General features: G+C 31.6%; 5 protein-coding genes across 5 annotated transcripts; 3 read left to right on the top strand and 2 right to left on the bottom strand.

Annotated features, from left to right (window-relative positions):
- Positions 1-401: 401 nt before the first annotated feature.
- On the top strand, positions 402-4027 carry LOC145741783 (uronyl 2-sulfotransferase-like). The gene is made up of 7 exons (XM_082559435.1): positions 402-663; positions 814-911; positions 1367-1495; positions 1876-2026; positions 2412-2506; positions 2651-2820; positions 3256-4027. The coding sequence occupies exons 2-7, from the start codon at positions 886-888 to the stop codon at positions 3414-3416; spliced, it is 732 nt and encodes a 243-aa protein (XP_082415561.1). The 5' UTR covers positions 402-663; positions 814-885; the 3' UTR covers positions 3417-4027.
- Positions 4028-4754: 727 nt separating this feature from the next.
- Positions 4755-10452, top strand: LOC145741775 (arrestin domain-containing protein 17-like). The gene is made up of 9 exons (XM_082559427.1): positions 4755-4893; positions 5984-6118; positions 6500-6601; positions 6771-6898; positions 7195-7325; positions 7927-8086; positions 8251-8316; positions 8746-8893; positions 9341-10452. The coding sequence occupies exons 1-9, from the start codon at positions 4776-4778 to the stop codon at positions 9484-9486; spliced, it is 1134 nt and encodes a 377-aa protein (XP_082415553.1). The 5' UTR covers positions 4755-4775; the 3' UTR covers positions 9487-10452.
- Positions 10453-10676: 224 nt separating this feature from the next.
- On the top strand, positions 10677-14153 carry LOC145741791 (uncharacterized). The gene is made up of 3 exons (XM_082559441.1): positions 10677-10864; positions 10976-11559; positions 11668-14153. Exons 1-2 carry the CDS (start codon positions 10728-10730, stop codon positions 11187-11189), a joined length of 351 nt encoding a protein of 116 aa, XP_082415567.1. The 5' UTR covers positions 10677-10727; the 3' UTR covers positions 11190-11559; positions 11668-14153.
- Positions 11768-16519, bottom strand: LOC145744096 (cytochrome P450 4F3-like). Its single transcript, XM_082562198.1, has 7 exons — positions 16379-16519; positions 15970-16114; positions 15524-15656; positions 14963-15124; positions 13630-13789; positions 13130-13202; positions 11768-11880 (listed from the first exon to the last, which is right to left on the bottom strand). The coding sequence occupies exons 1-7, from the start codon at positions 16517-16519 to the stop codon at positions 11768-11770; spliced, it is 927 nt and encodes a 308-aa protein (XP_082418324.1).
- A 1508-nt stretch (positions 16520-18027) lies between these two features.
- Positions 18028-22546, bottom strand: LOC145741766 (kelch-like protein 12). Its single transcript, XM_082559417.1, has 11 exons — positions 22493-22546; positions 22155-22308; positions 21756-21973; positions 21304-21453; positions 20920-20998; positions 20636-20727; positions 20287-20467; positions 19633-19776; positions 18958-19119; positions 18416-18575; positions 18028-18348 (listed from the first exon to the last, which is right to left on the bottom strand). The coding sequence occupies exons 1-11, from the start codon at positions 22505-22507 to the stop codon at positions 18237-18239; spliced, it is 1467 nt and encodes a 488-aa protein (XP_082415543.1). The 5' UTR covers positions 22508-22546; the 3' UTR covers positions 18028-18236.
- Positions 22547-23390: the final 844 nt, after the last annotated feature.

The raw sequence follows: 23390 nt of genomic DNA, 5'->3' as shown, positions 1-23390 counted from the left end.
ACTAACATTTACCGGCAGCGTGGTGTTGTGGTAAGGACACTTGCTACACTGCATGAGGTTCTGAATTAGATCTCTACTGATCTCATGCTGTAGCGCCCTTGAGTAAGGCAATATAAACGGTATGAATTCCTGCTGAGCCAACCCTTAATCAGCAGCATAATTATCAAGCAATTATAGACTCTATAATATCCCAAACTGCCACAGGCAACTCGAGACTGGGTCGGAGTAACTGATGTTACTCTATGTTTAAGTCGCGCATTCGACTTTCCCACACCAAGGATAAAAATACGGGATGCGAAAAATAACGAGGCCGTATGTAAACGTTAACAAAAAATCGCTGAATGCGGAAAAGGACGGAATTTTTATACCCTTCCCTAATCTTCCTTGCGTTTTGTAGTCGAGTTTGCATTTTCCTTTGACTTTTAAACTCAATAGTCCTTAAGGAAAATACTGTATTCAATCCGCTGGAAAGTACAAGAACGCCGTTCCGTCCCGCATTCCGCGATTTTTGTTAACGTTTTTATATGGCCCCGCACTATCTCGCATCCCGTACTTCAGTACTGTCTTTATTAAATTTATTTCCTAAATTAAAATTTGTGCTTTTTTTATATAGAAAAAAATGAAAATTTTTTCAATCAAAATTTCACTGAACTATTTTCAAAGGTAAGCTTGCTTTTTATGTTATTATGACGTCACATTTCGTGTTTTATTTATTTCAAAAAACGTTTATTGTGACCTTACAAAACCAAACGAAATCGACGCCATTTTTGGTTTAAACCCATTATGACATCAAGTTTTATGTTTGTGACGTAGGCTCCTTTAAATCGCGACTTTGTGTTCCACAACAAATTACCGAAATGCGGGAGTTCAACTTTTAGTGCAATAATGGATGTTTTAAGAAGAAGGAACAAGTAAGAAAATGTTGTCTTGGATATGTACAACTAGTTCAGTATTATGACGTGTTTAAATTCTTGATATATACTTGCAGTTTAATGTACTGGTTCGAACACTTTCTACACTATATAAGGTCCTGGGTTTGACCACTATCTTATGCTGTAGCGCCTATAGAGATACTAATACCCAAACTGGCAAAGTTAACATGATACTGGGTCAGGGTAACTAACGTTACTTTATGTTAAGGTTGTGAAGTCGAGTTAACTTTGTCAGTTTGGGATATTATAGATTATAATTGCTCGATAATTTTGCTGCTGATTAAGTGCTGGCTTAGCAGGTGTTTACACCGTTTATAGCGCCTTACTCAACAGCATGAGAGAAGTAGGGATCAAACCCAGGACCTCAGGTAGTGTAGAAAGTGTTCTGACCACTACAACTTGCTGCCGGTTTTAAGGATTTATATTTTTTTTAGTTTCACTTTTATGAGGGTAGTGCCAACAACCGCTCGGTTCCATCAGCACCAAAAACTTGTTAAAATTGTTGAAGATTCGAGAAAACCATTGTTTTTATTAAAACACCATTACTGGTTCAACTTTACAGAGTAAGTGGTTTTAAATTTGGTTTATTTAACTTCGTAGGCACTAGCGATTATAGCATAAACATAACAATAACAACCTTATTTAATAACTTAAGATGTGTAGTAAATCACGTTAGTAAATATCAAATTAACTTGGGATCTTGGGTTCGATTCCCGATGCTCTCAGGCTGTAGCGCCCTTGAGTAAGACTCTATAAACAGTACGTACTCCTGCTGAGCCAGCACTTAATCAGCAGCTTAATTACCGGGCAATTATAATCTATAATATCCCAAACTGCTAAAGTCAACTCGAGACTGGGTCGGAGTAACTGATGTTACTCTATGTTTGGGTTATCGACCTTTCCACATCTAAGATAAATAATTTTACCAACTTAAATGTTTCAGGTTTGATATCAGCCAACCGACATTTATCAACGTAATACGTCATCCGGTTGACTGGTTCGTTTCAAGGTTTTACTTTGCTCGGTTCGGATGGAATAATTCCTCAAAATGTCGACCTGCTAATTGTCCAAGTGGAGCGGAATTCCTTAATATGGTAAGTTAGGTTAAATTTAAAGTATATTAAAATTCTAGTAAGAAATAAACTGTAGTAATGGCATAATTAGTTATTAGTATATCTAATTATGAACGATATTTTTATGATAAAAATTTAATTTAGGGCTTTTAGGCCATTGTATTATTTAAGAATGCAGCAATTATATAAAGTAGTTAAACTAATGATACCAAATGTTAGCCCAGTGCGTTATAATACTCAGTTTTTTACGCATTAATTAAGCGCAAGCAATAAAAATATAATTTAAACTTAGTAAAAAAGGTTAAAATCAATAAAGATAAAACAAGAAAGCAGTGGGAATCAAACCCGGACTACCTAGCCTCGAAAATCGGGCAATTTTAATACTTTATATTTTTAAATGAACCAGGATATTGATGAATGCGTGAAACTAAAGCACAAGCAATGCACTTACCCTCAAATCTACCTCAAGTTCTTTTGTGGAAACGATAAAGAGTGTAGCAGGTTCGAATCCCGCTAAAAGCAAAAAATATATATTTTTTTTCTTTTTAAAATTTTTTTTTCTTTTTGAAAAATTAAAAAAAACATTATAATGTAAAAAATTAAAAGGCATTTAGTTAAAAATTGTTACGTTAATTTTTGTTGCAGAAGTTCAGACCCTGTCCAGAAACAGCGTACACTAGATGTCGCTAAACGGCGACTTTTGGAAGACTTTTATTTTGTCGGAATTTTAGAAGAATTCGAAAAAACTTTGAAAGTTTTCGAAAAAATTTTGCCAGATTATTTTGTGGGCGCAAGAGAGGCATGGAAAGGGGAATGTAAGAAAAACTATTTTATTCTTTTGTTACTTGCACTACATTAGTTCATTGCTTAACATTTTAATCGTAGTAATATGGTAGCAACTCCCAACTAATACTTGCCACCAACCGGCAGAGTGGTGTAGTGGTAAGAACACTTGCTACACCACACATGAGGTCGTGGGTTCAATCCCCACTGCTATCATGCTGTAGCGCTCTTGAGTAAGACACTATAAACGGTATGAACCCCTGCTGATCTAGCACTTAATTAGCAGCAAAATTATTTTGCAATTATAATTTATAATATTCCAAACTGCCACAGGAAACTTGAGATCGGGTCGGAGTAATTGTTGTTACTCTATGTTAAGGTCGCGCATTCGACCTCGACCTTTCTACATCAAGAATAAATTTACATATTTTAATAAAGTTATAAATGAACTAATTATTACGTCACAGATGTAAAGAAAGTCCAACAACAAACGAAGACGTCGCACAAACGACCGATGAGCGAAACATCTCGGAAGTTTCTCGAGCAAAACTTGAAATACGAAATTGAATTTTACAACTTTGCAAAACAATTATTCAATCTTAGACTTCAATACCTGGGCATCGAATAAGCATCGTAGTTATTAGTGGATGTTATAATATACCGGATTGAGCCGTTTAACAGAACAATACTAAAGTACGGGATGCGGGATAGTACGGGACCGTATGTAAACGTTAACAAAAATCGCGGAATGCGGGACGGAACAACATTTTTGTCCTTTTCTGCGGGATGAAATAAGTATTCGCCTTAAGGGCTGAGGGATGATGCGGGATTGACTATAAAGCGCAAGTGAAGATTAGGGAAGGGTATAAAAATTCTGTCCTTTTCCGCATTCAGGGATTTTTGTTAACGTTTACATACAGCCTCAATATTCTCCGCATCCCGTACTTTATCACGACCCGGTTAACTTATTATTTTGTTACCTTCTTGTTACTCAAACACATTTTACCGAATTTACATTTGCCCGAAAACCTAAATTTCGAAAATGAAATTTTACCAAAACTTAGGGTAACTTTTTTTAGGATTAAAAGGTTATTTTAAAGGTCAAATTGTCTCAAATGGTTAGTAAATTGGCGCTTTTTGGCATAAATATTTTTGGTCGAATGTTATTTGGTAAAGTTAATTTTGGGAATGTAACAAGAATTACCCTTTTTTCAGAGTTGTTGTTTTAAATATTGAGGTGCGAGCGATAGATTTTTTGTTTTATTTTTTCTAAATTTTAAACCGAAATATTAATTAAGGTGTTTAAGTATATGCAAAATAAATTAAATATTGCCTCAAAAAGTGTTTAAATAAAATATTTATTAAATAAAATTAGTACTAAGGCAAGTTGGTCGCAAACCAGTGACAACTTTTGTTCAAATTACGTCAACGACCATGTGACCACACCTGTGATAAAATATCATCAGTGACGTCATAAGTTGTTGTTTATTTCGTAAAACATCACGTGGTATGGCACGTGATTGTTAGTAACAAAGTTACATTTTGTTGTATAAGAATTATTAAAAAAATTTAATATTCAGTTTTAAAAAACGTCTTGACTGCTTGAACTTAAAAACAATTAAATTTTATTTTCTCATTGTTTCTTATTTGTTTCAACAATCTGACAATCAGTGAAGTTATTAACAATAAACAACAATTGGATAACAAACAATCATTGTTTGGTATTTTATTTTAAATTAATTGTTTGTCTGTCTGATTATTTAATTGTCAGTTTGTTAATCAGAATAAAGCATGTAACAGATGTAAAGAGGCATTAAACAAAGTTTTTGCACTATAAAACTTTGTAAATTCAATTATTATAATATAAAGTTTATATTACTTTTACAAAAACTAACAATTTTATATTACCAATAAAATCTAAGAAGAACCTATAATTTTTTTTTTCTCTTTTTTAAAATATAGATTTAAGTTTAAAATTTAATTAAAAATGGGAAAATTGATTAACTTTCAAGTTTTGTTAAACGAAGCTAAGGATGTTTATTATTCAGGAGATTTAGTTCATGGAAATGTTAAACTTCATCTCAGTGAAGCTATGAAGATGAAAGGTTGGTCTTAATTGGGTTCTTTTAATTATCCAATCTGGAATGTAGGGCAGTGTGCATGCACAAAATTTGTTTTGTTAAAAAAAATGCACGCCTAAAATTAGCGTTTTGCAGTGTCTAAAATACTCATGCAAATACGCAACATAAATCACGCATGCACGCAAAGACCGAAAATTTGAGTGCGCGTGCACGCACAGCGACGCTAATTTTTACAATCGTGTGCATGAGATCTCTTCAAAAATTGCCCTTCTTTCCAGATTGGCTAATAGGATCTAATTACCCCACAAAACAACCATACAAAACCACACATATGTTGTTGACTGTTTATTTGGGGATACCTTCATTTGATTAAAAACACCAAATACCGACAATGAGACACTATTTATAAGCCCTAGCCCTAATCCTATTTAAGGAAATGCCCCTAGTTGCCCTAAATCCAAAAAAAACAGTCTGCGATTTTTAAATTTTTTTCTGTGTGATAAATGTATTTTTCTAATGAGTTTTGTGTGGTATTTAGTAGGACTGTTAAGTAGAGCAGCATGCCCACACAAGCTTTATTTTGTTGCAAAAAATGTGTGTGAAATTAAATAGTTTTTGCTCTTAATTTTTTGCTTTCTTGCAAGAGGTCTTGGCAGAAACTTACATACATCTTGTAATGATATATTTCTATTTTGCAAGATTGTTAAAATCTTATATTGATACATTTAAGAAAGCGTACATCAAAATTAAAAGGATATACTACTTTTTACATAAAGTAACATCAGTTACTCTGACCCAGTCTTGAGTTTCCCGTGGCAGTTCGGGATATTATAGATTATAATTGCCCGATAATTAAGCTGCTGATTAAGTGCTGGCTCAGCAGGAGTTCATACCGTTTATAGCGCCTTACTTAAGATGCTACAGCATGAGATCAATGGGGATTGAACCCACGACCTTATGGTGGTGTAGCAAGTGTTCTTACCACTACACCACTTTATTATTAACTGAAAGTGTTTGACCGAATTATTATTCGTAGTTGTAATAACTTAACTTATAAACGATGTAGCAAAATTCTTTGGTTGAACTTTGAATTTTTTTTTTTCTTTTGTTCTAGCAATCAACCTAAAGATTAAGGGAAATGCCCATATTAAATGGACTGAAACCTACAGCACTGGAAAGTCGACCGTTACTGTCACCTACTGGAATAATGAAACTTATTTTGAACATGATGTGTCACTGTATGGCAAAGGTAATTTATTCTTAATTATTGTTTAAATTATTAATAATAATCCTTTGTAAAATAAATATGTTGTTTATTTGTTATATTTCTTTATCCTCGATGTGGGAAAGTCGACTTCATGACCCAAACATAGAGTAACATCAGTTACGCTGACCCAGTCTCGAGTTACCTGCGACAGTTAGGGATATTATTAAATATAATTGCCTGATAATCAAGCTGCTGATCAGTTTTTGACTCAGCAGGAGTTCATACCATTAATACTGCTTTACTTAAAGGTGCTACAGCATGAGATCAGTGGGGATTGAACCCAGGAATTCATATAGTAAGGCCCAGTGTTCTAACCACTACACCATGCTGGTGATCAAATATTTAATACTTTGTTTTTTTTAGGCTCTGGCGGAGATACAGAAAACATGGAAAGTATTCCGGCAGGACAACATTCCTTTTCTTTCAAGTATTTACTTCCTCCCAACCTTCCAACATCATTTGAGGGTAAGCACTTTTTTACAATCCTGTTTATCCTCACTTAAACATTTTTTTAACCTAATTTTTTGTCTCTAAAAGTTTATAAATATGTTTTTGGTTAAATCTAAGTTAAAGAAAAGATATAAAAATTAAAATAAACGGAATATAAACTGGCTTTTTTGTTTATATTAACCAGGCAGACATGGACATATAAGATACACAATAAAGGCCACAATCGATAAACCTTGGAAGTTTAATCACAATACAAAGATGGCAATTTCAGTTCATGACCCTATTGACCTTAATCTCGACCCCCAGAATAAAGTAAGTTAAATTATGATTTAAAGTTAATCTCTACAACCTGCCAGCGGTGAAAATCAAACCCAAGAACTAAGGTCTTACTTAAGGATGTTACAACATGCCATCAGTGGGAATTCAACCTAAGACCTCAGGTCTTACTCAAGAATGCTACAACATGCCATCGGTAGGAATCAAACCCAGGATCTTAGGTCTTTCTTAAGGATGCTGCAACATGCCAGCAGTGGAAATCAAACTAAATGTCTTAGGTCCTACATTATTTTGTGATTAATCATCTAAGTAAATATTTGTTAACATTTTAGGTTTCAACTAGCGCAAAAGATGAAAAGAAAATCTTCCTGAGTGGACCTGTAGTGGGAGAAGTTAGACTCAGTAAAACGGGGTTTGTTCCTGGAGAGTTTATCACCATGGAAGCTGATATTCAAAATGGAAGGTGATTATTTAATCCTTTTTATATCTTTATCCCCCATGTGGTAAAGTCGATTTTACGGTTAAAACATAAACTAATATCAGTTACTCCGACCCAGCCTCGAGTTGCCTGTGGCAGTTTTGGGTATTTTAGATACCCCATAAATAATGTGCTGATTGGGGTTAGGCTTAGTGAGAGTTAGATTCTTTATGGCACCTTACTCAAAGGTGCTCTAGAATGGAAGCACTACAAATTGAACGTGGAACCTTAATTTTTTAAGCAAAGTTGTAGTAAGACCGGCTGCGTCGTGTAGTGGTAAGAACACTTTCTACAATACCATAAGGTCATGGGTTGAATCTCCACTGCTCTCAAGCTGTAGGGCTCTTAAGTAAGGCGCTATAAACAGTATCGACTCCTGCTGAGTCAATACTTAATCAGCAGCATAATTATCGAGTAATCATAATCAATAATATTCAAAACTGCCACAGGCAACTCGAGCCGTGTCGGAATAACTGATGTTACTCTATGTTTAGATCACACATTCGACTTTTCAATATCAAGGGTAAAGATATGTACAAAAAAAAAGGAGTCGTTAATATTTACTAAAAACAAGTTTTATTTTTAGCTCTTTCAATATTTCCAAATCCTACTTTAAGTTGATCCAAAAAGTAAAGTTCATTTCGAACGCCGGCCGAGTGAAAACTTGCACTAAAACGATGACGATGTTGGAAGATGAGGGAGTCAAGAAACATCGCAATCTAGAACTCAGGAAAAAACAGCTTCAGGTTTTGTTAAAAAACAGATTTGAACTTGTACTAGTTATTGGTTGAAATTTTGATAACTTTTTTGAATGTTTATAAATTTTTTTTGTCTGTTTCGATTAATTTTTTGCTTTCTCAGTTTATAATAATTCTTTTTGAGGATAAACAATATATTTTATTATTCACAGATTCCCAGTTTACCCCCAACAATGATGACTCAGTGCAAAATCCTTAAGATTTCTTACAAGATTCAGGTAGAAAACTTAATGTTATTTGTAAAATATTATGGTTAGGCCTAAGTTAACCGGCAGAGTGTCAGAACACTTGGCTTCGCTTTTTAATCCCCACTGATCTCATGCTGTAGCGCCCTTGAGTAAGGTTTTATAAACGGTATGAACTCCTGCTGAGCCAGCACTCAATCAGCAGCATAATTATCGGGCAATTATAATCTATAATATCCCGAACTGCCAAAGGCAACTCGAGACTGGGTCAGGGTAACTGATGTTATTCTATGTTTACGCTAAAAAATTGACCTTCTTACATTGAGGATAAATTTATATTTTTAATTAGATTTTTTACATAGAAAAAAAAACCTTTTTTAAGTTTCTGAAAAAATGACTATGAAATTCCCATTAATTATTATTTTGTGATTGAGGATAAACTTAAATTTATTTTTCCTCCAGTTTGAGTTGGAAACACCAAAGTTGAGTCGCAACTTGAGGGTGAAATGTCCGTTCTTTCTTGGATCGATTCCACTGCAGGGAAATCCCCAAACCCAGGACTTATCATTGGAACAACTTTCAGTAGAGGACAACCCACCAAAATATGAAGGTAAGATAGTTGTAAAAATATTCAATTTTTGACATTTATTTTGGTTTAATCCCAAATTGTTAGTTGTGGGTATAAATGATATTGTTGATTTTTTTTGTATATATCTTTATCCTCGATGTGGGAGGTCGAATGTATGACCTAAACATGGAGTAACATCAGTTACTTCGACCCAGTCTCAAGTTGCTTTTAGCAGTTTGGGATATTATAGATTATAATTGCCTGATAAATATACTGCTGATTAAGTGCTGACTCAGCAGGAGTTTATACCGTTTATAGCGCCTTACTCAAGGGCGCTACAGTATGAAACCAGTGGGGATTGAACCATCGACCTCATGTGTGGTGTAGCAAATGTTTTTACCACTACACCACGCTGCTAACTTAAAACTTTTTGGCTTCTAATCAAATTCCATGAATTAATGTGCCTAAATTCTATTATTTCCTCTTTAGCTCCACCACCTGTTTACACATCAGTTGTTGACAATGTCGTCAATATAAAAGAGAAAGAGGATAATGACTACTTGATGGGGGAAACCCAGTTTGCACCCAAGTATGCTTATTATGATTGGAACCAACAGGCATTCAGTTACAACTAAAAGGTTGGGTTGATTGTTTTGAGGGTTTGGGTTTCTTTTTTAAAGTTCATATCAGTGTTTATTTGGAATTTGCACATCTACCTTTTCAAATATTTTAAAAGATTTTGAATATTTGGATATGGAACATTTTTAACTTATTATCAAAAACTTGACCTTTTTTGAAAGCATTTTTTAAGGATTATTATCAGGAACTTGACCTTTTTTTTAAAAGGACTTTATCTAAATTTCTAAATAAGGGGAATTTTGATGCAAGTTTTATTAGTTCAAAACCTCTTATATTTAAACATGGAGTAGCTGTTTATAATGTATCATATATTTTTGTAATCATATAATAAGTTAATTTAGAATATATTTAAAATAATTGTAGAATTAAATTAGTGTAAACTTATTCAACTTGGTTAATTGTCAAAAGCTTGAGGTTGTTTTTAATTAAATATTTAATTTGTTATTATTTACAAAAACTTTTTAACTTAGTTTAAAATAAAACAACATTAAGCTTTTAAACTTCTCATATTTTAAACAAATTACATTGAAATTCATTAGTTGAACATATATATTGCAATTTAAAGGTTTTGAATCATTTCTTATACTTTAATTTTATCAATTCTGCAATTAATTTTTTATAATAATATGCAAAACACTTTCAGGATATCATATATGTACTTATACATTCCATTTTATTGCAAGCACTGACCTTATATTTAACTATGTAGCATGTATTTTAAATCATTATTTTTGAATTGTGTTTTTTGTAGAACGGTAGCAGTTTATATATCTTAAGGGTAGGCTGTTAGCTCGTTAAAAACTACCATTATTGCTTTTTAATTATTCTTTCATTGCATTAACATTTGGTTCTAACTTAAAAGTTTATAATTTTCTTCAATTTTGTTATTTTTGTAATTGTAGCCTTACTAGCTTTCAATATTTCTAATAAATAGAATTAGATTAAAATATTTTGTTATATGGTGTCTATATTATTAAAGCTAAAAACCTAAACAAATGAATTATTTATTTTTGTTTTTGCAAAGACAAAAGATCGATGAAAAAGGCTAAAAAAATATTTATAAAATAATATCTATAAAATAAAAAATAATTTTTGTTTCTTTCTTAATTAAATTTTCGTATAATATAAAAATTATAATTACATTTTTTTGGAGCAAAATTAAAAAGTAAACAGGAATTGTGACAGATTTTATGGCACTACATGTCGGAACTTTAGGTGCACGCCATCACGAGGCAAGATGGTTACTGCAGGGAAGACGACGGCTTCTTTAGTGTCACAATCCCTGTACACGTGGAACGAACGAAGAACTTTACAGAGTACAACCCTCATTTGTTGCATGGCAAAGTTCTGGCCGATACAATTTCTGTCAAAAAAGTAAAAAATTTTAAAGTTTATTTTTTTAATTTAAAACAATTTATTTTCAATTTAAGGTAAATTCAAATTTTTTAGGTCTTCTAAATTTATTTTTAAACATTTTTTTTCAAGTCCCCTCACCTTGTTCCTGCTCCGAATGGAAGGAAAGCAAACGGAGATCGGTTTTCAGAATTTTCCGGGGAGAAGCGATCAGGGTCAAACACCTGAGGGTGATAGAGGGTCAGAAGTGTCAAAAATATTTAAAAAAATAAAAAATGATTTAAATATCCAAGTTTTACATGACATAAAGAACTCAAACCAGCCTAAACATAAAGTACCTTACTAGTGTGCTAAAGCATGAGAGCAGTGGGGATCAAACCCAGAACCTCATGTAGTAAAGCCAAGTGTTCTGACCCCTACACTTTGCTGCCAGTCAAAATAAAAACTGGATTTAAAAAAAATATAACGAAAAATTTCTCCCAAACTTACATCTGGGTTCTCCCAAACATGAGGATTATGATGCAGAGCATGGAAGTTGATCCCGATCCCCGTTCCCTTCTTAAAAACATGCTCCCGACCTCCATCAAAACTGTTTTTTATTGTGAGCTCATCGGTCACCTTCCGAGCGGTGATGTGGATTACTGACTGGACTCTAATTCCTTCCTTAATGCAATGGTTCAGGTACGGAAGCTGAGCCAAGTCATCCCTATAATGAGGTAACAATGGGGATTAAGTGTAACAATGGGGATTAAGTGTAACAATGGGTACAATTTGTAAGAATGTAATAACAATTTTAAATCAATGGGTAAAATATTTAATTCTAGAACACAACGACCAGAATGGCAGAATTAAAAGTCATTTTTTATGAACAATAATTAAATTGTTAGCAAACAATGTGTAACAATGGGGTATTATAAACAACAATTAATCTAACCATTCAATTGTCTCTTTATCCCCGACCACATTTCTTATTTCATCTCTACATTTCTCCTGGCACTCGGGGTTGTTGGAAAGATGATACAAAATCCAGCTCAAACCTGAAAATAAATATTTAGTTTCAAGGTCAAATCATGGTTTTGTGTGTTCCAGGGTTCGATTCCCACTGCCAGCATGTTATTAAAGTTAAATTAAACCGGCAGCCTGAGCCAACACTTGATCAGCAGCTTAATAAAGTGTTCTGATCACTACACCACGCTGCAGGTGTTCAGTTTTAAGGTCATTTAAATCATGGTTTTATGTGTTCCAGAGTTCGATTCCCACTGCCAGCATGTTATTTAGGTTTAATTAAACTGGCAGCCTGAGCCAACACTTGATCAGCAGCTTAATAAAGTGTTCTGATCACTACACCACGCTGCAGGTGTTCAGTTTTAAGGTCATTTAAATCATGGTTTTATGTGTTCCAGAGTTCGATTCCCACTGCCAGCATGTTATTTAGGTTTAATTAAACTGGCAGCCTGAGCCAACACTTATTCAGCAGCTTAATAAAGTGTTCTGATCACCACGCTGCAGGTGTTCAGTTTTAAGGTCATTTAAATCATGGTTTTATGTGTTCCAGAGTTCGATTCCCACTGCCAGCATGTTATTTAGGTTTAATTAAACTGGCAGCCTGAGCCAACACTTATTCAGCAGCTTAATAAAGTGTTCTGATCACCACGCTGCAGGTGTTCAGTTTTAAGGTCATTTAAATCATGGTTTTATGTGTTCCAGGGTTCGATTCCCACTGCCAGCATGTTATTTAGGTTTAATTAAACTGGCAGCCTAAGCCAACACTTAATCAGCAGCTTAGTTAAGTGTTCTGATCATTACACCACGCTGCAGGTGTTCAGTTTTAAGGACATTTAAATCATGGTTTTATTTATTCCAGGGTTCGATTCCCACTGCCAGCATGTTATTGAGGTTTAATTTACTTTTTACTTAAAGTTTTTACTTGTTGCAACGGTTTCTTGTCCTGCCGAGAAAAACGTTAAAACTTCGTCGGTTATTTCATCCTCGGTCAACCCGACCCCGTCCTGATCCTAACTTATAAAGCATGCAGTAATAAACATGTATGTTACGTCACTAATGCCACTTTGCCCAACTTTACTTGGTTAATTGTGACGTCAATATCATTCGTCATTTTTAAACCTTGTGACGTCAAGATTGACTTTAACCGTTTAGCTAACATTAAAATTTATTTTTGGTTAATTATTACGTCACAAAATGACGTCACTCCTACCTTGGTTTGAATTAAAATGTCCAGAAAATCGACAAATTTATTTTTTCGTTTTCGGAACGTAAAAATTTTGCCTGTGACGTCATCAGTTATTTTTGAACTTTCGGAATTATTCGAGAACAAAACTTTTTTTCGTTCTTGAATTATCTAAACAATTAAAATCAAACTTATATTTTTTCAAGTTAATAGTTCTGCTATGTTTTTGTTTGCTTCTGTATAACCTTAAGGTGATATAAGCTTTAAATATTCACTGTGTAATGCATGTGCTGTTGTGCTGTGTTTTTTAAGCTATACTTGAACTCTAGGCTCAAGGGCGAATAGCGTGGCATTTCGCGGCGACTTGAACCCGAAACGTTTGGCTCGTAGTTTGCCGCCAGGATTGGTATAGGACAATATTACTGCCAGGATTGGTATAGGACAATATTACTGCCAGGATTGGTATAGGACAATATTACTGCCAGGATTGGTATAGGACTATGACTATATTATTGCGTTACCCTAAAAAATGCTTCAAAGTAACAAGTTCTCTAATTTTAACAAAAAAAACTTGGAAATTTACAAAAACTTTTCTTACCTCTCCCACCATCTCCATGAGAGATTCTGCATTCCTCTTAAACTTTCTTCCCTCCGGACTCAGCCAGAAGAGGAAGTCGATCAACATCCAGCTGTGGTGAGTCCGTGCCAACATCCCAGCTGATAACTCGCGAACCAATCGAACGTACATGCTCCCCTTACTGTGACGTAAATGACGTTATGACGCAATTCACTATACGTGAATTATATAATGACGTAAATGTTGTTCTGACGTAATTCACTATGACGTAAATGTTGTTCTGACGTAATTCACTATGACGTAAATGTTGTTCTGATGTAATTCACTATGACGTAAATGTTGTTCTGACATAATTCACTATGACGTAAATGACGTTATGACGTAATTCACTATTAGACGTAAATGTTGTTATGACGTAATTCACCCTGACGTAAGTGATGTAACGTAATTCACTATGACGTAAAGTTGTGATGACGTAAGTGTTGTTATAATTCACTCTAACGTAAGTGTTGTTATGACGTAAATTTTGTTATTACGTAATTAACTATGACATAACTATGACGTTTACTAAAAATAAGAACAAAAATTTTTTTGGAAAATAAATAACATTTTTAAAAGGGGGGCTGTATAGGGGGGGGTTAAAAACATGTCTTAGATTCTCGGTAAAATTTTGTTTTCGGACATTTATGATTTTTCGGTAAAAGTTGTTTTAGTTTTTCGGTTAAAAAGGGCTTTCGAATACATTGTGTTGATACAAATTGCTTACACTAGAATTTATGTGTTATATCATAACTTAGATAACAATATTGGCAGGGTACGCTTGGTCTAGGTGTTGTTTAACCTTTGCAATCACGCCATACTGGGTTTGACCCGAGATGTTCAAAGTATCGCTACCTTTATAAAGGTTACTGTGAGTTTATATTTGCATCAAACACATATATTGGCCAAAAAAAGCCTGGTTTTCCACTAACACGTTATATCAGAGTCCAACATCATGGACAATGTTCAATCTTTAGCAAAGTTCAACAAGGGTTCATTTGTTGTACTTGGTTTAGTTTGTTTAACTTTTGAGTGGGTTTGTTTGTTTTAACAATAATTGTTCGCTTGTTTAAACTTACGCCAAGTTCAGTTTTTATTTACAAGCTGGGGTCGACCTTCGTTTAACCTTTGTTCCTAGTTTAGTTTGTTTAAGTAGTTTTTAAATACATGGGTGTGTTTGTTTTAACAATACCTATGAACTTCTGTCCTTTATAAATACGTTGGTCTGTTTGTGATGACGTAGAAAAATAGTCCATTAATAAAATGAAAAAAATAGTCCATTAATAAAAAATAGTCCATTAATAAAATGTTTTACCCTGATTTGTCGTTGAATTGTTGGGACATAACACATTCCATGAGGTTACTGTAAGTAAATTCGCTGATTGGAACACAAATATCACCTACGTCACCATAGGATGCTTTGTCGTCGATCCATTTAAGAAAAGATTCACAATTTTGATTGAATATAACCACGTGTCTGTGAAAAATTTTAAAGCAAATAAAATAATCGTTTTTGATTTTAATTCTCTTCTAAAACATCTAACAGGCATCGTAATGTAATGGTCAGGACACCTACACTACACGAAGTTCTGGTTTTGATTCCAACTGATCTCAAGTAAGGTGCTACAAACGGTATGAACACTTAATCAGCAGCATAATTATCGGGCAATTATAATTAATAGTATCCCAAACTGCCACAGACAACTCGAGACTGGGTCGGAGTAACTGATGTTACTCTATGTTTAAGTCGTATAGTCGACCGTTAAACATAATTTAAGATTCGTTCGCAATGAAATTTTTAACAAAAGAATTAAAATTTTTCTTAACTGTTTTAAAACATCGAAGTGAAAGATCGGCGTAAGAAGTCGTCGATGACGTTTCCACAGCGCCCCTGATGACGTAAGCAGCCCTTCGCGCAACAATGGTTTCATGACCTTGTTTGTTATAACGCCCTTTGGATCTGTGCAGAACAAAGTCAAGTTTACTCAAGGTCACGTGATCAAATAAAACTTAAGTAGAGTGGTTTAGTTACAAGGTCATGTTCATTGCCAAAGTCATTGTTATCTTTGCGGCTTTTTCGTTTAACTGTTCACAAGAATAAATATGATGATGTCATTACTAATATAAATATGACGTCACTGTATAATGATGTCATTACTTAAATAAATATGACGTCACTATACCATGATGTCATACATGCACTACTATGATTCCACAAATTGTGACGTCAAATGAGTTTTTACTTCAATAACGCCATAATACGTTGCAAAAGGGGAACAATACGTCACAAAGGGAAGTGACGTCACAAAAATAATGACGTACATATCTTAGATAGAACAGATTTGACAGTTTCTGGATGATAAACTTGGACGTGTCCGCTGATTGGTCCCAACCACTGCGCGCACATCGATGGAAACTCTCGACATCGCTTCACCGCGCGTTCTAATCCCTCCGCAGTAAACGAGTACTATGACGTCATAAACAGAAAGTGATTTTGATTAGTGATGTCATAAATTAAAAGTGAATTTCAGTTATGACGTTATAAATAAAGAGTGGTTCTGGTTAGTGACGTCATAAACAAAAAGTGATTCTGATTAGTGACGTTATAAGCAAAATTGTTTTTTATTTGTGACGTCGTAAAGAAAAAATTACTTTAATTAGTGACGTCATAAACAAAAAGTGTTTTTGATTGAATTATTTGTTTAAATTAAAATTCCTGTTTTGTTTTTACCTTAACGATGTCTCCATATAACCAATGTCCGTCGTCAGGTCGTCCCACTTTTGTCGCGATATCTTTAAACTTCGCGTACGAAATAACACCTGGTGTTATGACGTAATAAACCAACACAATAACGATCGCAAGAAACGCCATATCAGCTAATAGAGTATTGAATACCAACCCAGACGACAATAAACGTTTCGAAATAAATTCCACAATTGCCATTCTTAATTAATTTTGTTAATTAATTGACACCAACTGCTAACAAATAAATATTTTAAAAGTTTTTTTAACTTGGATTTTTTTACATTTTTTTAGGTTCAAAAAATATTTGGTTCAAACCATTTTTTCTTACTATCAATATTTTTCAAATATATTTTTAACAAACTTTATTCCCTGGAGTTTATTTGTAATTAAACAAAACCTGGATTGCCTCGCTTATATGATATTACGTAACAAACTTAATTACTTCGTTCTGTGTATTTAAAACTCGTTTTTATAAATTGAATCAACATCGTTCATTAAACCAATATAGATCAGTACAAGAGTTTAACTTTTTTTGTTCTTGTTTTGGCATGTGTTTATATTTATATTAAATTTATAAATTTGGTTATTGTATTAAAATCAGGAAGTCACAAACTATTTCCTATGATTATAAATAAAATATAAAAACCAAATAAATAAAAAAAACCGGCAGCGTGGTGTAATGGTAAAACACTTGCTACACCACACATGAGGTCGTGGGTTCAACCCCCACTGATCTCATGCTGTAGCGCCCTTGAGTAAGGCGCTATAAACGGTATGAACCCCTGCTGAGCCAGCACTCAATCAACAGCATATTTATCAGGCAATTATATTTTATAATATCCCAAACTGCCACAGGCAAATCGAGATTGGGTCGAAGTAACTGATGTTACTCTATGTTTAAGTCGCGCATTTGACTTTCCCACATCGAGGATACAGATATATACAAAAAAATATATATTGAAAAAGGTATATTTTTATTTTAATAACTGATAAAAAAACCAAATTTTAATGTGCTATGATATTTCTTGTTTATTTTAATTTTTAATTAAGTAAATAGTATTTTTATTTATCTAAACAAGAAGTTTTTGAAATTTGTTTTTATTTATTCTTATAACCTGCTTACATTACATTTTTATGTAACTATGTGATGAGATTACCCATACTATCTTGCAAAAAAAAATCCATAATATCGATAAATTTTGTTTTGAACATAAAACATGTCCTAACCAAACAATTTATTTTATTATTATTGCCTTATTTTATTTTTATCTGTTAAACTATGAATAACAGGTCATTTAAAAATTCAAACTTTTATTCAACAAATTTATAAAACACTAACAACGAACCTAAAACCTTGAAACAAAAATGTAATTAGTAAAACTACAGTGATTAGAAAATGCATAAAAGTAAAAAAACTTTAATTACAAGCACAAATAAAACAAACAAGCTAATATAAATAAAAATGTGACAAATTTTTTGATAAAAAAAAAATTTTAATTACATAAAATATCAAAAAAAAATTTGCAGTAAATTTAAAAAAAATAATAAAATTATTAAATACAACTTTAAAGTATAAATATATAACAAGATAAATATTTTAAATATAATTTGCTAAAAAAATGAAGGTAAAAAAATATCAAACATAATCAAATATAAAATAATTTTGAAAAATAAAAATATTTAAAATTGTATTTTTTATAGGGTTTAACATAAAGCAAATAAAACTTAGGTTTGTTTTACAACTAAAACATAAAAAAATTTATTTAATGAATTAATTTGTATTGTTACTGTTTAAAAATTGTATATTGACAAATTATGACCTCATAAACAAAATAATTTGTTATTAAACAACCACCATTGTTGCTTCATATATTTCCCTTTCCGTTTCAGCAAAGATTGTCCACTTGTTGTTCGTGGGATCAAATACTTCAATGGAATTAACTGGATGATTACCCCTAAATAATAAAACAATAAACCAGAGTTTAATAAATTATAACAAACTAAATATTTAGTTTAACTTACCCTTTATCCAAGCCCCCAACAACATAAATCTTGCCATCTACAACTGAGGCACAGTGACCACGTCGAGCCTTGTTCAGTGGTGCAACTTCTGACCATGTATCTGTGGAAATGTTGTATTTGATCACTGATGAAACTACACCAATGCCATTTTGCCATCCACCTTTTAAATTATATTAATTTCCAATTAAAAATTAATGTAACAACATTTAATATTCATAATTGAAGGAAAAGTTTTTTACATTAAATTAAAATTTCAATTACAGAATTGCTTAAAATTTATATTTAGCAATGATATGTTAGTTATCATGTTATTTTTTGAAACTTATAGCTATGTTAACTAAAACAATTGCAAGACTGTTGGTATTTTTATAATTTTCTATTTAATTTTAAAAATCTTGCATTAGTTACTAATTTTTTTTTTTTTTTTTTGCATTTTATATTTAATTTAAATTTTTTGTTGCAATAAAAATAATTTTACTTTTACTAATTCCCTGACGTATAACCTAGTCTGCCAGAATAATAAAATAACTAATAATACTGACCAGTAACAAATATGTGATCATCCAAAACTACAGCTGCATGATAAAATATACTATATTTCATTGGAGAAATAAGAGACCACTTTTGTTCATCAAAATCAAAACATTCTGATGAACTTAATGTTTTATCTTTATCATTATATCCTCCAATTGCAAATAATTTACCTAAATAAAAACCAAACTTAAAAAACCATTAAGCCAAACTAAACTAATAACAATTTTTATAAAATATTTACAAAAGAGTAAAAAATATATTACAGAAGCAAAATGATCAAAATAATTCGCTAATACTAAAATATTTTTTCTGTTTGCAAACACAATAACAGAATAGTCGGTCACCAGTGATGTCATAATGAGCTATTTTTATAAATGAGAGTTCAGGCCAAACTCAAGGTTGCAGCCAAAATAATCATATTATTTCTTGGTAATATTAATCTAAAGTTAATCTTAAAAAGAAGATACTCAAGCAAAATTAATTTTTTATAACACTGCTCTATTATATGTTTTACTAAAATAATTAAACTTAAAATACCTCATTATATAAATTGTAAAAAATTTAAAATTATATGATTTTTTTTAAATTGTTTTTAAACTAAATGTTGCATTAAAACAATTTTTCCTTTATTGAAAATTATTTTAAAACATTTACTAAAACATAAAATTTTTTAACTTGTTTACCTCTTGCAGCAAGTAATACATGTTCAAATCGTGGAACAATCATGTCAGGAATATTTCCTCTTTTATTTGTCCTCACATCCAAGAATTCCACACTTGATAAAGTTTCATCATCTTTATCTTGGCCCCCAGTTGTGTAAATACAATCTACAACAATTATAAACTAAAAAGATTGTTTTTTTATTTTTAATATTAAAATACTAAAGTGGAAAACTATGTGAACATGATGTTTAAGAAAGGGGACTGATGTTTAGCATTACTGCCCTAAACAATATTAGTATATATTAGGCACTAAAATAAAGTGCCTTGCCTTTATTAGCACCATTAGCAGTGCCTTTATTTAGCAGTGCCTTTATTTAGCAGTGCCTTTATTATTAGCAGTGCCTTTATTATCAGTGCCTTTATTATCAGTGCCTTTATTATTAGCAGTGCCATTATTAGCAGTGCCTTTATTATTAGCAGTGCCTTTATTAGAACTTAATTCCATTGTTTTACCATTTTTAACAACAATGTTATATATTTTAATGTTTTAACAATAATAAAATATTACTGATTCTATCTTAAAAACTTGGATGTGAAATCTAAATAATGGCTTGTATGTGAAATGCAGACAAAACACAAACCCAACTAGGCAAATATTAAAATAAATAAACCAACCATTTATAACAGCTGATGATGCACAATACCGAGCTTGTTTCATTGGAGGTTCAACTTTCCATTGTGGATCTACATCATCTAACTTTAAACTCTCAACAGAGGATTCACACAACCCTCCCATGATGAAAACTTGATTGTTGACAACAGCAGATGAAGCTCCCCGCCTTTTTTCATTTAATTCCTTGATATAAAATCTGTTCTTAATTTTGGATAGCAACGCATTCCTAGTTAATGATAACCCCATAATATAATAAAAATTTATATTATCCAAATTATAAATGATAAAGTTAAACTGTAAAATACTTTAATAAATCATATTATATATATGTAAATGGTTATATCAACTTACTGGCATCTGAGTCCATTGTTTTGTAACAGTGTCAAACAAAACAACATCTTTTTCATAATTAACTCCTCCCATTATCAGTAACTTTGTTGGAACTGCAACAATTTTATTGTACATGTTTAATAAGCAAAATTTTATTTAGTTTTACCTGTTTCGTTTTTGTTTTTGATAAAACAATATTAAATTTTCCCTTTTTTTATTAAAATATTTTTATTACAAATATATAGGGTATAAAAAAACTAACTTAACATCCAGTTTTACAATTTAAACTATGTCAAAACAGTTACCTTTTTTTCCAAGTGGAACAAAACTAATTAAAGCATTGATAAGTATTTCGTTGCATTCCAAGGATTTTGTTATCAATTTCTACAATTTAAAAAAACATTTTTGACAGTTTTTTGTATATATTTTTATTTACGATGTGGAAAAGTCGAATGAGCGATCTAAACATAGAGTAACAACAGTTACCCAAATCAGTCTCAAGTTCACTTTGTCAGTTATAGATTATAATTGCCCGGTAATTATGCTGCTGATTAAGTGCATGTGATCTGTTTGGGATCGAACCCAGGACCTTACGTAATGTAGAAAGTGTTCTGACCACAACACTATGCTGCTAGTTTAATTTGCTGTTAAGTAATATTTTAAAACTGATTACTATTTACCAAACTGACCTCTTTCATAATAACTTGTTGAAGAAATTCTCTGCCTAATTTAAGAAGATCAAGAGATTGAAACAATTGGTTGACATGTTTCTGTCGTTCATTGCTGTCATGTTTTATCCAATTTATCATCGCATTGTAAACTATCTGCTCAGATGAAACCTGTGTTAAAAAATGTTCCAAATAATTTAAACAGGTTAAATTTAATCTTGTCTAAGATAGTATGAGTATTTATTTAGAAAATACTTATCAATGAAAATGGCTTTTCTAAAAAAAAATTATTGTAAAGAAAGTAAAAAGGTAGTTCCATAGAAAAATATTTTGACTATAAATAGTTCTAGTGCAATACTTTGTTTCAGGAGCAAATTAAAATAATATTTGTACAAGATTAATTTGGCAATTTAAAAAAAAATTTTATAAACTTTTGAGAGCGTGTCTTCTGAACATAGTAAAACTTATATTACCTTCTTTTCTTTTAATTTTAGAATAGAAAGCAAATCCTCGTAACAAAGTTGGATAAGTTCTTGCTTTGATGCAACTCTTTCAAAATTCTTGGCAATTATTTTCTGGGCTCCTTGCTTTAAGTTTTCAAGGTTGTATCTTTGAGAATAAGCCAGCATGGTTAAACAATTCTCAACATCAACAATGGTTTGCACAAATTCTCCACAAAACTTTCGAAGTTCTAAATTTAAATGTTGTCTCATTCTTGAGTTAAATGAGAATATTATTTAAATAAAATTAATAATAATAATTATGATAAAACTTTAAAGATATCAAAAAGATTTAAATAACTTAAATATAATTTAACTTTTAACAAAAATTTACATGCTACCCTATCGTTATTGAAATTTTAATAATTTTACTGTTAATCTGTAGATAATTTGCAGCTTCCATAATTTCAAAGACATTTTCTTCGGTTATCAGGATTTTTGCAGTGTAGGCATAATCTAAAATAAGTTCCATAATTTCCGAGCTTATTCCTTGGATCTTTACAATGGGATTGTATTTCTCTTTCATCTGTAAAAATATAAAGTTCACTGAAAAGACAATATTATTGTATTGGCAAGACCACCATTTTACATTTGAAAATGCTACCATTTTTTTACAGCCATTTTACAAATTTAAAGTAGAACCACATTAAATAAATTTAAACAATTGCAAAATTTTTACGAATAAGTAGTTTTTAAAATGTTTTTTTTACCTCAGTTGTAAACATTGTTTTAAAGAAAACACAAAAAAATGCGAGAATGTTTTTGTGAGCGGAATGCTTCTTTGTTCCATCATTGATTGTAACATCACAAAACTCTTTGTCTTCATTCCTATCTCTAAAATAAAACATTAAATAAATATTTAGTTTTAAAATAATAAATCAACCAACAGTATATCAATAACAAACCTGTTTAACTCTTCAAATATTTCATTAATGTGATCACCCTCAAATTGTTGACTTCGCACCATTTTTAAACAAATTTAAACAACATTAACAACAAACCTAAAACCTTGAAACAAAATTTTTTAACAAAAACAAAATAATTAAAATTAGCTTTGTTCGTTGCTAAGCAAACTATAGCAACGAAATGTGGTAACCGGACATATTAAATGTGATAAAAAAGGGGGGTAAAAATAATAAAAAACAATACAAATAATTGAAATAAAAATTTGATTTTTTTTGATGTTTTTAAAGTCGAAATCTTAAAAATTATAGTCACAATTTTGTAACATTTATAATTAAAGTCATAACCCTTATTGCAACAATGCATTGCTTTCGTCATTTTGTTAAAATCAAATGTTTTATTTATTTTAAAAGTAAAGGACAATTTAACACAATAAATAATGGTATAAAGAAACTTAATAAAAATGTTTTTATTCTTGGTTGTATTAACGATATAACTGCGTTGTATTAAATAACCCGGAGTTTTGTTAAACTGACTATCAGACTGTTCTGCTGTTTCAGTATTCTGATATTGCGGAAGTCAGGAAGTGTTAGTCAGTTAGTTTCGCTTTTGAGTGCACGCCAAATATTGATTAAAAAAGGCAACGATTGGAACAATAGATAACTTAACACTGTTGTGGTACGCGTATATCTCATGTATAAATTA

The sequence above is a fragment of the Corella eumyota genome, chromosome 2, assembly GCF_963082875.1.
Source record: "Corella eumyota chromosome 2, kaCorEumy4.1, whole genome shotgun sequence".
Taxonomy (NCBI): domain Eukaryota; kingdom Metazoa; phylum Chordata; class Ascidiacea; order Phlebobranchia; family Corellidae; genus Corella; species Corella eumyota.
Note: the sequence above shows the minus strand (reverse complement) of the source record. Positions and strands in the feature narration are given on the sequence as shown.